At 41.2% G+C, this 13,147-nt stretch overlaps 1 protein-coding gene across 2 annotated transcripts in view; it reads left to right on the plus strand.

Annotated features, from left to right (window-relative positions):
- LOC306998031 (NACHT, LRR and PYD domains-containing protein 3-like) overlaps nt 1-13,147 on the plus strand; it is a 72,963-nt gene that overhangs the window by 52,558 nt on the left and 7,258 nt on the right. For both annotated transcript variants that reach the window (XM_079611761.1, XM_079611762.1), the window contains 4 exons: nt 7,424-7,597; nt 7,940-8,113; nt 11,224-11,397; nt 11,740-11,913. In XM_079611761.1, the coding sequence (XP_079467887.1) occupies nt 7,424-7,597; nt 7,940-8,113; nt 11,224-11,397; nt 11,740-11,913 (696 nt within the window). The remainder of the gene's footprint in view (nt 1-7,423; nt 7,598-7,939; nt 8,114-11,223; nt 11,398-11,739; nt 11,914-13,147) is intronic.

The following is a 13,147-nucleotide window of genomic DNA, read 5'->3' on the forward strand; positions in this document are numbered from 1 at the left end:
TGCACTGCGCTGAGCTGGTCTTGGCTGCACTGCGCTGAGCTGAGCTGGTCTTGGCTGCACTGCACTGCGCTGAGCTGGTCTTGGCTGCACTGCGCTGAGCTGGTCTTGGCTGCACTGCGCTGAGCTGGTCTTGGCTGCACTGCGCTGAGCTGGTCTTGGCTGCACTGCGCTGCGCTGAGCTGGTCTTGGCTGCACTGCGCTGCGCTGAGCTGGTCTTGGTTGCACTGCACTGCGCTGAGCTGGACTTGGCTGCACTGCGCTGCGCTGAGCTGGTCTTGGTTGCACTCCACTGCGCTGAGCTGGTCTTGGCTGCACTGCGCTGAGCTGAGCTGGTCTTGGCTGCACTGCGCTGCGCTGAGCTGGTCTTGGCTGCACTGCACTGCGCTGAGCTGGTCTTGGCTGCACTGCACTGCGCTGAGCTGGTCTTGGCTGCACTGCACTGCGCTGAGCTGGTCTTGGTTGCTGTGAGCTGGCCTTTTTAACTGTATTCTATAGTGCAAAATATATTAAATTAATTTTAATGAAGACATCTGTGAATAATAAGTGTTGACCAATATATCTACAATTTCCCCCAACAACAGCCATGTTATGACATTGACATAACATAAGCACAATTTACCCTTGAAAAAAGTCGGTGATCTTTCTTTTTCTCTCCATGATGCAGGATTCTAAATTAAGAAAATAATATTAGATACCATCTCTCTCTCTCTCTCTCTCTCTCTCTCTCTCTCTCTCTCTCTCTCTCTCTCTCTCTCTCTCTCTCTCTCTCTCTCTCTCTCTCTCTCTCTCTCTCTCTCACACACACACACACACACACACACACACACACACACACACACACACACACACACAATATCACAGCATTCATGATTGCAAATTTGCAATCTTACATCGCAGCCTGCTTCAGAGCTAAGGCGGGGTCCCTAAAGAACCCGCGTATCTAACGTTAACAGTAATGTTAGTTCCGCTCCGCATTACATTAATTACTTAATTTGCACGCAAGTTTTATTTATTTTTATACCGTGTATTCTCCGTGTAAATTTATGCACCGAACCGTGACGACCGTACCGTTTCTTTCGGTTCCATATATGAATACACACTACACATTCCGTTCTACTTCATACACATACAGCTAGCAATAAACAAATGTACTCTTCTAATCATTACACTGGGTATCTAGTTAATGCCACTCGAACTAGTAATATTTTATTTATATTTTTCATAATCAAAGCACTTACAGGATTTTCATTCAGGATTTCATATTTTTTTTGCCACGTTCAGCAGCGGGAGCACCACAACAACAATCTGTGTGACGACGCCTCTTCGTGTCTCGTCTGTGACGCTGTAGGACGTTGCTAATAGCTGCCCTGATTGCTGCCTTACGCTAGAAAATAAATTAATTACTGTTATAACTATAAAACGTCACTAAAGACCTATAATTTTCACAATCATTTTTAATGTTAAAATATACTTGTCGGGGACCCCCCAAAATCCAAAAATAAATTATTATGGGGGGTCCCTAATGACTTATGGAGGGTCCGGGACCCCCCCAGACCCCCCTCATTTCGAACCCTGATTTTATCTTACTTTAAAATGATCATTTAGTTTATGGTATGTTCCAGATGTGGGAGGAGCCTAACTCTATAAAAGAGCTCCTGGTAGCCATTTTAGGAGAGTTGTTTGGAGTGTGGGATTACTCCTTGTATTTCTGGGCCTGAAGAGTGGCATAGCCAGAATACATGTGAACCTCTATACATTTGTATATCTTTTTATTTTATTCGTTTGCCTTAGTTTTGTCCTGTATATATTTTTGCTTGGGAATCGCGATTTTTGCACCAAAATAAACACCCTGGACTGTGAATTATTCCCCATCGTCATTGATTTTACACCTTCACCGAGCGGTACACCCTAACATTGACTATTTCAGTAAATGGGTGGAACTGTTTGCATTGAAGGATGCTAAGACACCAAAGGTCTGCCAGATCCTGAAGAATGATATATTTACACGCTGGGGGGTACCTGCCTTCCTAGTATCCGACCGGGGGCCCCAATTCACTAGTCACTTATTATCCAGCTTGTGTGAATCCTGGGGTGTTTCCCAAAAGCTCACGACAGCATACCATCCCCAGACGAATCTTACAGAGAGGGTTAATAGGACATTAAAGACCATGATCGCCTTCTTTGTAGGGGAACATCATCAGGACTGGGATCGGTGGCTGCCTGAGTTCCGGTGGGCTATCAACACAGCCGTGCACGAGACCATTGGTGTGTCCCCTGCTGTGCTGGCTTTGGGGCGCAACCTTAAAGGTCCCCTAGAGCGCCTTATTCACAAGTCTCCGGCACCCAGCACATCTGCATACCACACAATACACTCACATGCATTATTACTGAAGGAGGTTGAAAGACATGTTGGGGTGGCAAAAGCCAGACAAGCCAGGTACTATAATGCACGACGCAAAGATGTACACTTTGCAGTTGGGGATCTGGTCTGGGTTAGGTCACACCCGCTGTCTAAAGCCTCAGCCAAATTCTCTGCCAAGTTTGCACCCAAATGGTCAGGGCCTGTTAGGGTAGAGAAAAAACTAGGTCCTGTGAACTACCGTGTTTGTTGGCTAACTGATAAATTGAAGGTGGATAATGTAAATGTGGTAGACTTAAAACCATTCTATGGTCCCAATAAGCTGCTGGCTGGGGGCGGGGGAATGTAATAGTCACCTATTCTGCCTTCATGTACAGATTTTTGAGGTGATGGTAAACATGCTTTGTGGTATTGTTTTTCCTTCACATGTAAAGAAAAAATAATCAACTGTTGTGTCAAATGCCTATGATGTAAGCACGGATGGTTATAAGGACTTTTTCTTTGTTTTTTGGCTTTTATGGACTACTACAGCATCCCGGCGGCTAAACAGACTGTGGCGAGTTTGCGTGAGTTCATGGAGGAAATGAGTTGACTGTGGCGGCTCGCCACGCTTCACCCGGTATCTTTTTGTTTTTGTTTTGTTTTTCCCATCTCTTCGCGGAGGACATCTAGTTCATTCCGGACAATTTATGTTTGATTGAATGAGTATTTTGATCTGCTGGGACATTGGGTTTCTGGGGTTTAAATGTGTGTGGAATTGAGTTGTTTGTTTGATGTATATCGGAGCGCGGCCGCGTCTCCAGCGCTGAATATCTCTGTGTTGCCCGACGTGTATAAACCTTATATATCTGTCAATACACGTTGTTGAACCTGATTATTGTGGACTTTTCGTTAATGTACAATTATTTTAAGTTTATACACGTATGATTGATCATTTATTTTGTTGATTTAAGGGGTTTCGTAACCAAAAGTAAGCTAGTTACTGTCTGTAATCACCCCAGTAGGTATCAGATCCGCCCGTTACCTTATGTTTTGCGTGATGTACTTTTCCCTTACTCTTTTAGTGTAAGGTAAATTGTTACAATGTAAAGAGCTGGAGGACTTTTCCTCATGAACAACCATTACAAAAAGAAAGAAAAAAAGTTGTGGATCATTCAGGTAATGACACAATATTAATATGTAATCTGTCTTTATTTTGTGTTTGTATTTTATTTAGGCTATTAAACATCTGTTATGTGAAAAATATTTTTCAGTGCAGTAGGCTACTAAATAGAAACAATGGGCCTCATTCATGAAACATTCGTAAATATACGAGTAAATATGTGAGTGATTTGCGCGTAAAGAGACCTTCCCGAAAACTCTTCTCCTGATTCACAAATACTTCGTAAACGTCAGATGTGATAGTGAAACGTGTGTGTGTGTGTGTTATGAATTCCAATCAGTCGTAAATGGGACGCGCGTGTACGCTCATTCTCAATTACCATAAACCCCGCCCATTAAATCCGACTGACAACTATATATGGGCATCATATTATGACACCAAACGAAGGATTTCAACATGTCTTCTCAAAAGCGAATGAAAAAGAACAATTTCTCAGATGCAGAAATTGAAGTTTTATTATCAGAAGTTCATTAAAAACGCCACATTTTATTTTCAAGCGTAGCCTATAGTGGCGTATCAGGTCCTAAAAAAAGGAAGCTTGGCAGCATATTACAGATGCAGTTACTGGAGTTTCATCTGTTAATCGAACAGTCCCAGAAGTGAAAAGAAAATGGTTCGACATGAAGCGACTGCAAAAAACGAATTAGTTCACTTCGAAAAAATATAGCCCAGCCCTATTGAAAGCAATTCATTATTTTATTAAAGTGTACTGTTTGCAGATGCTATTACTGGCTCTCATATTAAAAGTAAAAAGAAAAACCATATGTATTGCTATATATAATAATATTTTTTTCAAAATGCTGTGTGTAAATGTACCCGATTAGGTGAATTAAAATGCAGCCTTATTAATGAGCAAAACGTTCGGAAGTTAAACGCACTATTTACGCGTGGCTGGGAGCAGGTGTAGATTTCTTTCGTACCAACTAACATTTGGAAAATACGAACATTTTAATGAATCCGAAAATTTACGCCAGAACCACTTTACACACGATTTACACAAAAATTCGTTCTGCTCGTGTTTCATGAATGAGACCCAATGTGTGTATGATCCGTCTTATTAAAAAAAGTATAAAAATAACATTTTGGAGATTCTGCAAGGTGTATGTAAACTTATGACTAAAGTGTAAATGTAACAAAAATGACAAAATTATTAGACGCCAAAATGGTGCTATGGTTATCAAGTTTCTTATGTTGCTATGTGTCAAATCATCGCAATTTCATGACTCAAAGGACAAAAATTAAGTGGATTCAACCCCACATTTAAATGCAGTTATCACTCTTTATAATTTACAGTGTGAACGTAACCACTGGTCCTCTAGATTAGAAGTATGAAAAAAAAAACTATTTAGATTGTCAATAGCGCTCCCTTTAAGCCATCACTTACCGCATTCTGCACTCCCTAAAACTCTCGTCATAAACACTGACTGAAGTTGTCCGCACTGCACAGTGAATATCTTATTTATATTGCGTCTAGAAAGACTTTGTCTTTTATGAGGGGATTTGCGAAAGGATACAGCTCGTGCTGATTCTGAACATACATTTTGAGCGAATTCTTCGCATGCTGACTCTAAAACGCCTCTGATTTGCCACTGTGTTTATGCACTTAACTGTGATTGGCTACCATCCTCAACGCTGAAACAACGTCGTTTCGTTTCGTTTTTGAATAATATTGTGTCATCCAGTGCCCGGACTCGACTGGACTCGGACATTTTTCCGAGTCTAAAATGTCTCGAGTCCGTGTCAAGTCCGAGTACAAATTCATCCGAGTGCGTGACAAGTCCGAGTTCATTCAAAATTGGACTCGAGACCCGACTCGAGTCCGAGTTCGAGTACCCCAACTCTAATAAAGCCCGTCTACTTTGACTTGATTGGTCATCTAAAACATGGTGACATTGACGAGTGTTGTTAGTCCGCTGAAGCAGCTCAGATGAGGTCGTTTATCGTAGTGATGTGCAATATCATTACAGCACCAAAGCAGAGTTAATATTAGCCAATTATTTCACAACCTTCATTATATAGACCATATATAGACCCTTTCCAGCGCTGCACTCGTTGTCTTTTGACTTCCGGTCTGCATTTCACAGCGATCTTGCGTATTTATGAATGAACGGCTCGTTTTAAAATCTTCCCGGTCTACTGACATTTGTTAAGATCTGCTTAAAACATTACCATGCTCATGATAACTTTCATTAACTTTACAATAAGTGAATCCACTTCACCAGCTAATTCGCCTTTGGCTAAGCCACGCCCTAGAATGTAGATTGACCAATCACAGCGCAGCCAAGAGCGAGCTCCCACAGAGGGTCCGACACTTTTTCACGGCGCTCCATTGACTTCAACGCAGGCGGCTCATATTTTTGGTCTCGGCAGGCTATTACGTCGTCGTTTTATAAAATATATGGTTAAACGTTGTGCCTGGGGCATTCGTAACACTGATATGCGTTTCCCAGAGAGGTTGGCGGGGGGTGTCCGTTTTTTTCCCTACCCAAAACCGAAGTCAAATCATGACAAGTGTCGTCTTTGGATTAAACTGTGTGGACGTCCTCACAGTCAGCTGAATAAAGTATTAGTAAATGTTGAAATTAACATTAACAAAGATTAATAAATGCTGTATACGTGCAATTAATTATTAGTTATTGTTAATTAACTAATGTAGTTAACTAATGTTAAATAACGAACCTTATTGTAAAGTGTTACCGGTTGTTGATAGTGATACGCTAGCAGCACACGCTGCTAATAAATACAGCTTTATACTCGCGTAGTCCGTTTGCTTTGTAATAATGATTATAGAAGTGAATAGAGACCTAACTTACCCAGCTTTGCATGAACAGTGTTGCTCCGTGATATTATTAGTCACAGCCTCCGTCTCGATTAGTAAGATATGCGGTGGTTATTTTTTTCACTGTGACCGGTAACGTTATGCGTTTGCCTCTATTTGGATGCCTTGTTGTTCCTTGCGTTTCACCTTTATGTTTTGAATATACCCTTCAAACGCATAATGCAGCCCCTTTTGCCTACTTCTATTAGACACTTTATTTGCTGCTTTATAAAAGTTTTCTAAAATTTCAGCAGGAAGAGCTGTCACAGCATTATCCATGTTGATAACAACCCAGAGCCCAGATGAAGTTGTCGGAGGTAGCAACAGTAACTAAGGGGGGCGGGGCTTAGCCAAAGGTCAATTACTCCTGGACAATACAAATGCAATAATCCATATTCACCTTTCATATTTCACTTCCAAAATATTCAAACTGTTTAAAAATACAACCTATAATTTTTAACAGGCAATATTCGGTCCATTTTATTTCGCTTTACAAATTCGCTTCCACAAATTCAGTGGTTCAAATTCGACAGTAAATTCAACATTGACATCCAGGAACTGCAGGAAAAGCAGTAGATTACCGAGCATAATCTCCATCTGCTGTTAGTCGTCCTCACCAGCAGGGGGCGCAAGCGCGTGTTGTTGACGAAGACCAGAGCAACAGTTAGAGCAAGCCATTCATTCATAAAAACTGATTTATAGAAATGTATGTGTATTTGAGAATATTATGAGGGCTGTTTGTATGTGTATTGCCCAGAAAAACACAAAAATAACCCATTTCCACGTATTTGGTTATACTTATAAGTGCTTTTATTATTTTCAGTGATGTGCAGCCTGTACATATCTGTTCACATCTCAAAAAATGTGTTTTAGGGGGTTTCATGACCCTTTAAAAATTATATGAAATGAATGTGTAAACGAACATAAAGTAGTATATTTAAATGAGCAATGTGTAGTCTTTCTCTGTGTTACCTGCATCTGGATATCCCTGTTTATTTGTCAGCAAAAGTCTGCTGGATGAAGCTAAACACGTTAGTTGATCATCATAAATCTGATTCATTTTATTTTCTCTTTCTGTCTTTAGTCTGAGTCGATGCAGTATTACAGGGAAACAGAGTCTCATCCTGACTTCAGCTCTGAACTCAAACCCGTCACACCTGAGAGATCTGGACCTGAGCGTGAATAAACTAGGAGACTCTGGAGTGAAAAACCTCAGTGATCTACTGATGAACCCACAACTCAAGCTGGAGAAACTACAGTTAGTGTCATTATACTGTACAGCAATTACAGTGTGACTGAAGTTTATTTATTTGAAGACAGCAGGGGTTATGTTTCATTGTTTATAGCAGTGCACTTTCCCTATTGCTCACATTTTATGTGTTTTTATCTAGATAGTATTTGTTTAACTTCCACCATTTGATACAATGTACTGATTGTGTACATGCAGAAATCTGCCTTTTCAACAGAGAATAAAGAAGAGAGACGTCAAATAAATGTGTGACTGGGTTTCAGAACAGACTATTGGACACTAAATGCTGCTGTAGCTCTTCAATAAGATGATCATCATAGATCTGAACTATTGTTATTTCTCTGTCTTCAGTCTGAGTCGATGCAGTATTACAGAGAAACAGAGTCTCATCCTGACTTCAGCTCTGAGATCAAACCCGTCACACCTGAGAGATCTGGACCTGAGCGGGAATACACTAGGAGACTCAGGAGTGAAGCACTTATGTGCCGTACTGAAGGATTCACACTGTAAACTGGAGAGATTGAGGTCAGTCACGTTCACATGCAAGAATCAAAATGCTTAAAATCACTTCAACAGTTTAAGGCGAGACACTACAGGTGAATAGGGTCAAATGTGTAACTAGCAGATATCACCATGAAACTTTCCCAGTTGATTGCCTACATTAAGATGAGAAAAAAATGTATTACAAGTTTTCTGTAATTTAATGTTTAAATATGCAAATTAGGCATTGTCTAATTAAAGGTGCCATGTGTAAAAATTGAGGTAAAAATATCCAAAAAATGAGCTACACGCATCAAAAGAATGAGAAGAAATAAGGGCGATGATGTCATTAAAAAAATGTCAAGTTTTAGTGCTGCAGAGATATCAACCTTAATTAGCTTTAGTATTACTAGCCACGGCCCGACAGGTGTCGTAATACCAGTTTCGGCCATGGGAGGCGGTATGCGGGCAACATAACCACAGGCCAACCTGCAATACACGAATAACTCGCACGGCTTGTGGGCGTACTTGAACCTGATGTCAATCGTGTGGAAAGTACAGCCCACTACTTCATTTCAATTCAGGGAAGAGAGCGGAAGGATGGCTGAAGCCCTTGGCAAGAGACCCCCACCACCACCACCCGCTGCAGGGAAAAACACCGCGCTCTGAAGCACAAATCAAATCAGATAAGAAGAGGACCGCTCGTCACGGTCCGGGCTCGAAAGCGCGGGGGACGGCGAGCGGACTGCAGCGCATAGCCCTGTTTTACAACGTTCAGCACCCATTCTGACACGCCCGGGATCGCTTCCCATGCTTTCGCACACATAGCTAGGGGCAGAATGGTCTCCGTGTTCTAACCGCCGCACTGTGCGGGTTCGAGAAACTGAAACGGAGGTATCAGCGCGGCGCACGCGCCCTCGTTGACTGAATATTGCTGCTCGCTGACGACAGCAGCCGCTGTTTCACATTCAATGACTCGGTCGCTGAGGACGGAGAACAATTTGTGGCGCGAACAGGTCATTTGTAGCCTACTGTATCTTTCAACAGTGTTCGTGTTTTTTTTTACTATAGTGGAGATGATCGGTTCACGTGCGCTGTCTGATGTTGACCAATGATGTTAACAGAATGCTGTCTGTCAAATTAATTTAATTCAAACAATGTGTATATACAACTCAAAATGTAATATGAACAAAACTAATATGAACCTATTCACTGGTAAAGGTGAAGGGGAGTAGCTTGAAGATGTCATGTTTCAAAATCACTTGACATCACCCAACGTTCCTCTGGAGGCAAAACGTCCTCTATTAGGCTTCGGCTATGGCTCTAGGGTTGTTGTGAAGGTAGGGGCGGAGCATAGAGACTATGCCGTTTCTCGTCTGTTACTCTAGAGTAGACCAATTCACTTTATGGAGGTATACTGCCCCCATCTGGTATGGAATGTGGAGTATGACTTGATTTTTTTGCCAGACAATACACATGGCACCTTTAAATATGTGCTAATTTGCATATATTAAAAAAATTAAATCCGAGTATTGGATAAAGCTAGGTTCAACATTATTTTTTCATTGTGTTCACATATTAGATGGGGAAAAATTACAGAGGGATTTATGGATATCTACTTTTGTTATCCTGTAAATCAGAATTATACTGTGAATATTCTTAAAAAATAGATTTTCGCCACGTTTTTTGGAATAAAATGTTACATAAATCAGGCAAGGAATAATATATTTACAAATCCCTCAGTAGATGTCTTCATAATATAACTAGGCACAAGACTGGACGGTTTGGTGTATATCGGTGCGACTGAAGTGGAGATTTCAGACTTGGAGAATAAGAGAAAAGTCATTTTGAGAAAATGGGCTTTAAAGGGGTCGTTGATTATGATTTCACTTTTCTAACTTTAGTTAGTGTGTAATGTTGATGTTTGATCATAAACAACATCTGCAAAGTTACAACGCTCAAAGTTCAAAGCAAAGGAAGATATTTGCTTTTAAAGAAAAGGACGACAACAAACGGCTGGTAGGAACTACACGACATTCCTCCCAGGTTAGTGACATCACCAACCCTAAAATTTACATAACCCCGCCCCCTGAACACGATTTATAGATTATCATGACAGAATATGCTAATCAATGACTAGAAGATAGTTAACTCCACATCAGCTGCATAAATTCATCAACTAACCATTCAGAAATGTCCTGTTGCTTCTACATGTCACTTCTTCTTGAGTCTCTCCATCATTGTCTGACTCCGGGTTGAACATGAACTAAAAGTTTTAGAAATTTCGTGTGTGTGTGTGTGTGTGTGTGTGTGTGTGTGTGTGTGAAAAGGACACAAGCTGTTGAAGCTCCGCCCCCTGTGCAGCTCATTTGCATTTAAAGGAACAGACACAAAACTACATATTTTTGCTCAACTTCAAAAAGTGACAACTTTAACATGCTATATAAACATATCTGTGGGGTATTTTGAGCTAAAACTTCACACACACACTCTGGACATCAGAGACTTATTTTACATCTTGTGAAAAGGGCATTATACCGCCCCTTTAAAGATTGCATCAGCCAATTAGATTGCGCATTTAGAGTTAAATCCCCCCTTTTACTTTCACGATTGGTTGCTGATATACAGGAAATGACCATATTTGGACCCGACAGCATTGTACAGGAGAGAGAGAGCTTTCTAGCGGTGTGTGTGATGACAGGGAGCAGACAGAGATCGCGGAGCAGCGGATGATTTATAACACAACTTTTGTTGAATTTATGAGAAATCTACACACGCAAACAGACAAAGTGCAGTAAAATAAAGACCTAAATGTGTATTTCTGACTTTTTTCCACCACAAGTCTGAAAGAAAACATGTTATTGAAGACAAATATCCCAAAATCTCAAAATTGACCAGTGAAAAAAAACCAATGTTTTTGCCTGCCGTGTCTCTCCTTAAACTAACACACTTTATTCTCAATATCTCACAGTGAGTCTGAGTTCACATTATATTTCTGCACACATTTTCACCGTAGTATTTTGAGATCTGGTGAAATAAAGATGAAGATCTCTCTTCCTCTGTCTGCTTTATTTGCTGATGAAGATGATGTGACGTTACAGAATAAACAGTTTTATTTTCTTCTGTCTTATTTTCTTCTCTCTCTGCTAATGTAGTTTAAGCTGCTGTGATATGACAGATGAAGGTTGTTCTGATGTGACTTCAGCTCTGAACTCAAACCCGTCACACCTGAGAGATCTGGACCTGCGCGGGAATAAACTAGGAGACTCTGGAGTGAAAAACCTCAGTGATCTACTGATGAACCCACAACTCAAGCTGGAGCAACTACAGTTAGTGTCATTATACTGTACAGCAATTACAGTGTGACTGAAGTTTATTTATCTGAAGACAGCAGGGCTTATGTTTCATTGTTTATAGCAGTGCACTTTCCCTATTGCTCACATTTTATGTGTTTTTATCTAGATAGTAATTGTTTAACTTCCACCATTTGATACAATGTACTGATTGTGTACATGCAGAAATCTGCCTTTTCAACAGAAAATAAAGAAGAGAGACGTCAAATAAATGTGTGACTGGGTTTCAGAACAGACTATTGGACACTAAATGCTGCTGTAGCTCTTCAATAAGATGATCATCATAGATCTGAACTATTGTTATTTCTCTGTCTTCAGTCTGAGTGGATGCAGTATTACAGAGAAACAGAGTCTCATCCTGACTTCAGCTCTGAACTCAAACCCGTCACACCTGAGAGATCTGGACCTGAGCGGGAATACACTAGGAGACTCAGGAGTGAAGCACTTATGTGCCGTACTGAAGGATTCACACTGTAAACTGGAGAGATTGAGGTCAGTCACGTTCACATGCAAGAATCAAAATGCTTAAAATCACTTCAACAGTTTAAGGCGAGACACTACAGGTGAATAGGGTCAAATGTGTAACTAGCAGATATCACCATGAAACTTTCCCAGTTGATTGCCTACATTAAGATGAGAAAAAAATGTATTACAAGTTTTCTGTAATTTAATGTTTAAATATGCAAATTAGGCATTGTCTAATTAAAGGTGCCATGTGTAAAAATTGAGGTAAAAATATCCAAAAAATGAGCTACACGCATCAAAAGAATGAGAAGAAATAAGGGCGATGATGTCATTAAAAAAATGTCAAGTTATAGTGCTGCAGAGATATCAACCTTAATTAGCTTTAGCATTACTAGCCACGGCCCGACAGGTGTCGTAATACCAGTTTCGGCCATGGGAGGCGGTATGCGGGCAACATAACCACAGGCCAACCTGCAATACACGAATAACTCGCAAGGCTTGTGGGCGTACTTTAACCTGATGTCAATCGTGTGGAAAGTACAGCCCACTACTTCATTTCAATTCAGGGAAGAGAGCGGAAGGATGGCTGAAGCCCTTGGCAAGAGACCCCCACCACCACCACCCGCTGCAGGGAAAAACACCGCGCTCTGAAGCACAAATCAAATCAGCTAAGAAGAGGACCGCTCGTCACGGTCCGGGCTTGAAAGCGCGGGGGACGGCGAGCGGACTGCAGCGCATAGCCCTGTTTTACAACGTTCAGCACCCATTCTGACACGCCCGGGATCGCTTCTCATGCTTTCGCACACATAGCTAGGGGCAGAATGGTCTCCGTGTTCTGACCGCCGCACTGTGCGGGTTCGAGAAACTGAAACGGAGGTACCAACGCGGCGCACGCGCCCTCGTTGACTGAATATTGCTGCTCGCTGACGACAGCAGCCGCTGTTTCACATTCAATGACTCGGTCGCTGAGGACGGAGAACAATTTGTGGCACGAACAGGTCATTTGTAGCCTACTGTATCTTTCAACAGTGTTCGTGTTTTTTTTTACTATAGTGGAGATGATCGGTTCACGTGCGCTGTCTGATGTTGACCAATGATGTGGACAGAATGCTGTCTGTCAAATTAATTTAATTCAAACAATGTGTATATACAACTCAAAATGTAATATGAACAAAACTAATATGAACCTATTCACTGGTTAAGGTGAAGGGGAGTAGCTTGAAGATGTCATGTTTCAAAATCACTTGACATCACCCAACGT

The sequence above is a fragment of the Phoxinus phoxinus genome (assembly GCF_949152265.1).
Source record: "Phoxinus phoxinus genome assembly, chromosome: 5".
Classification (NCBI taxonomy): Eukaryota; Metazoa; Chordata; class Actinopteri; order Cypriniformes; family Leuciscidae; genus Phoxinus; species Phoxinus phoxinus.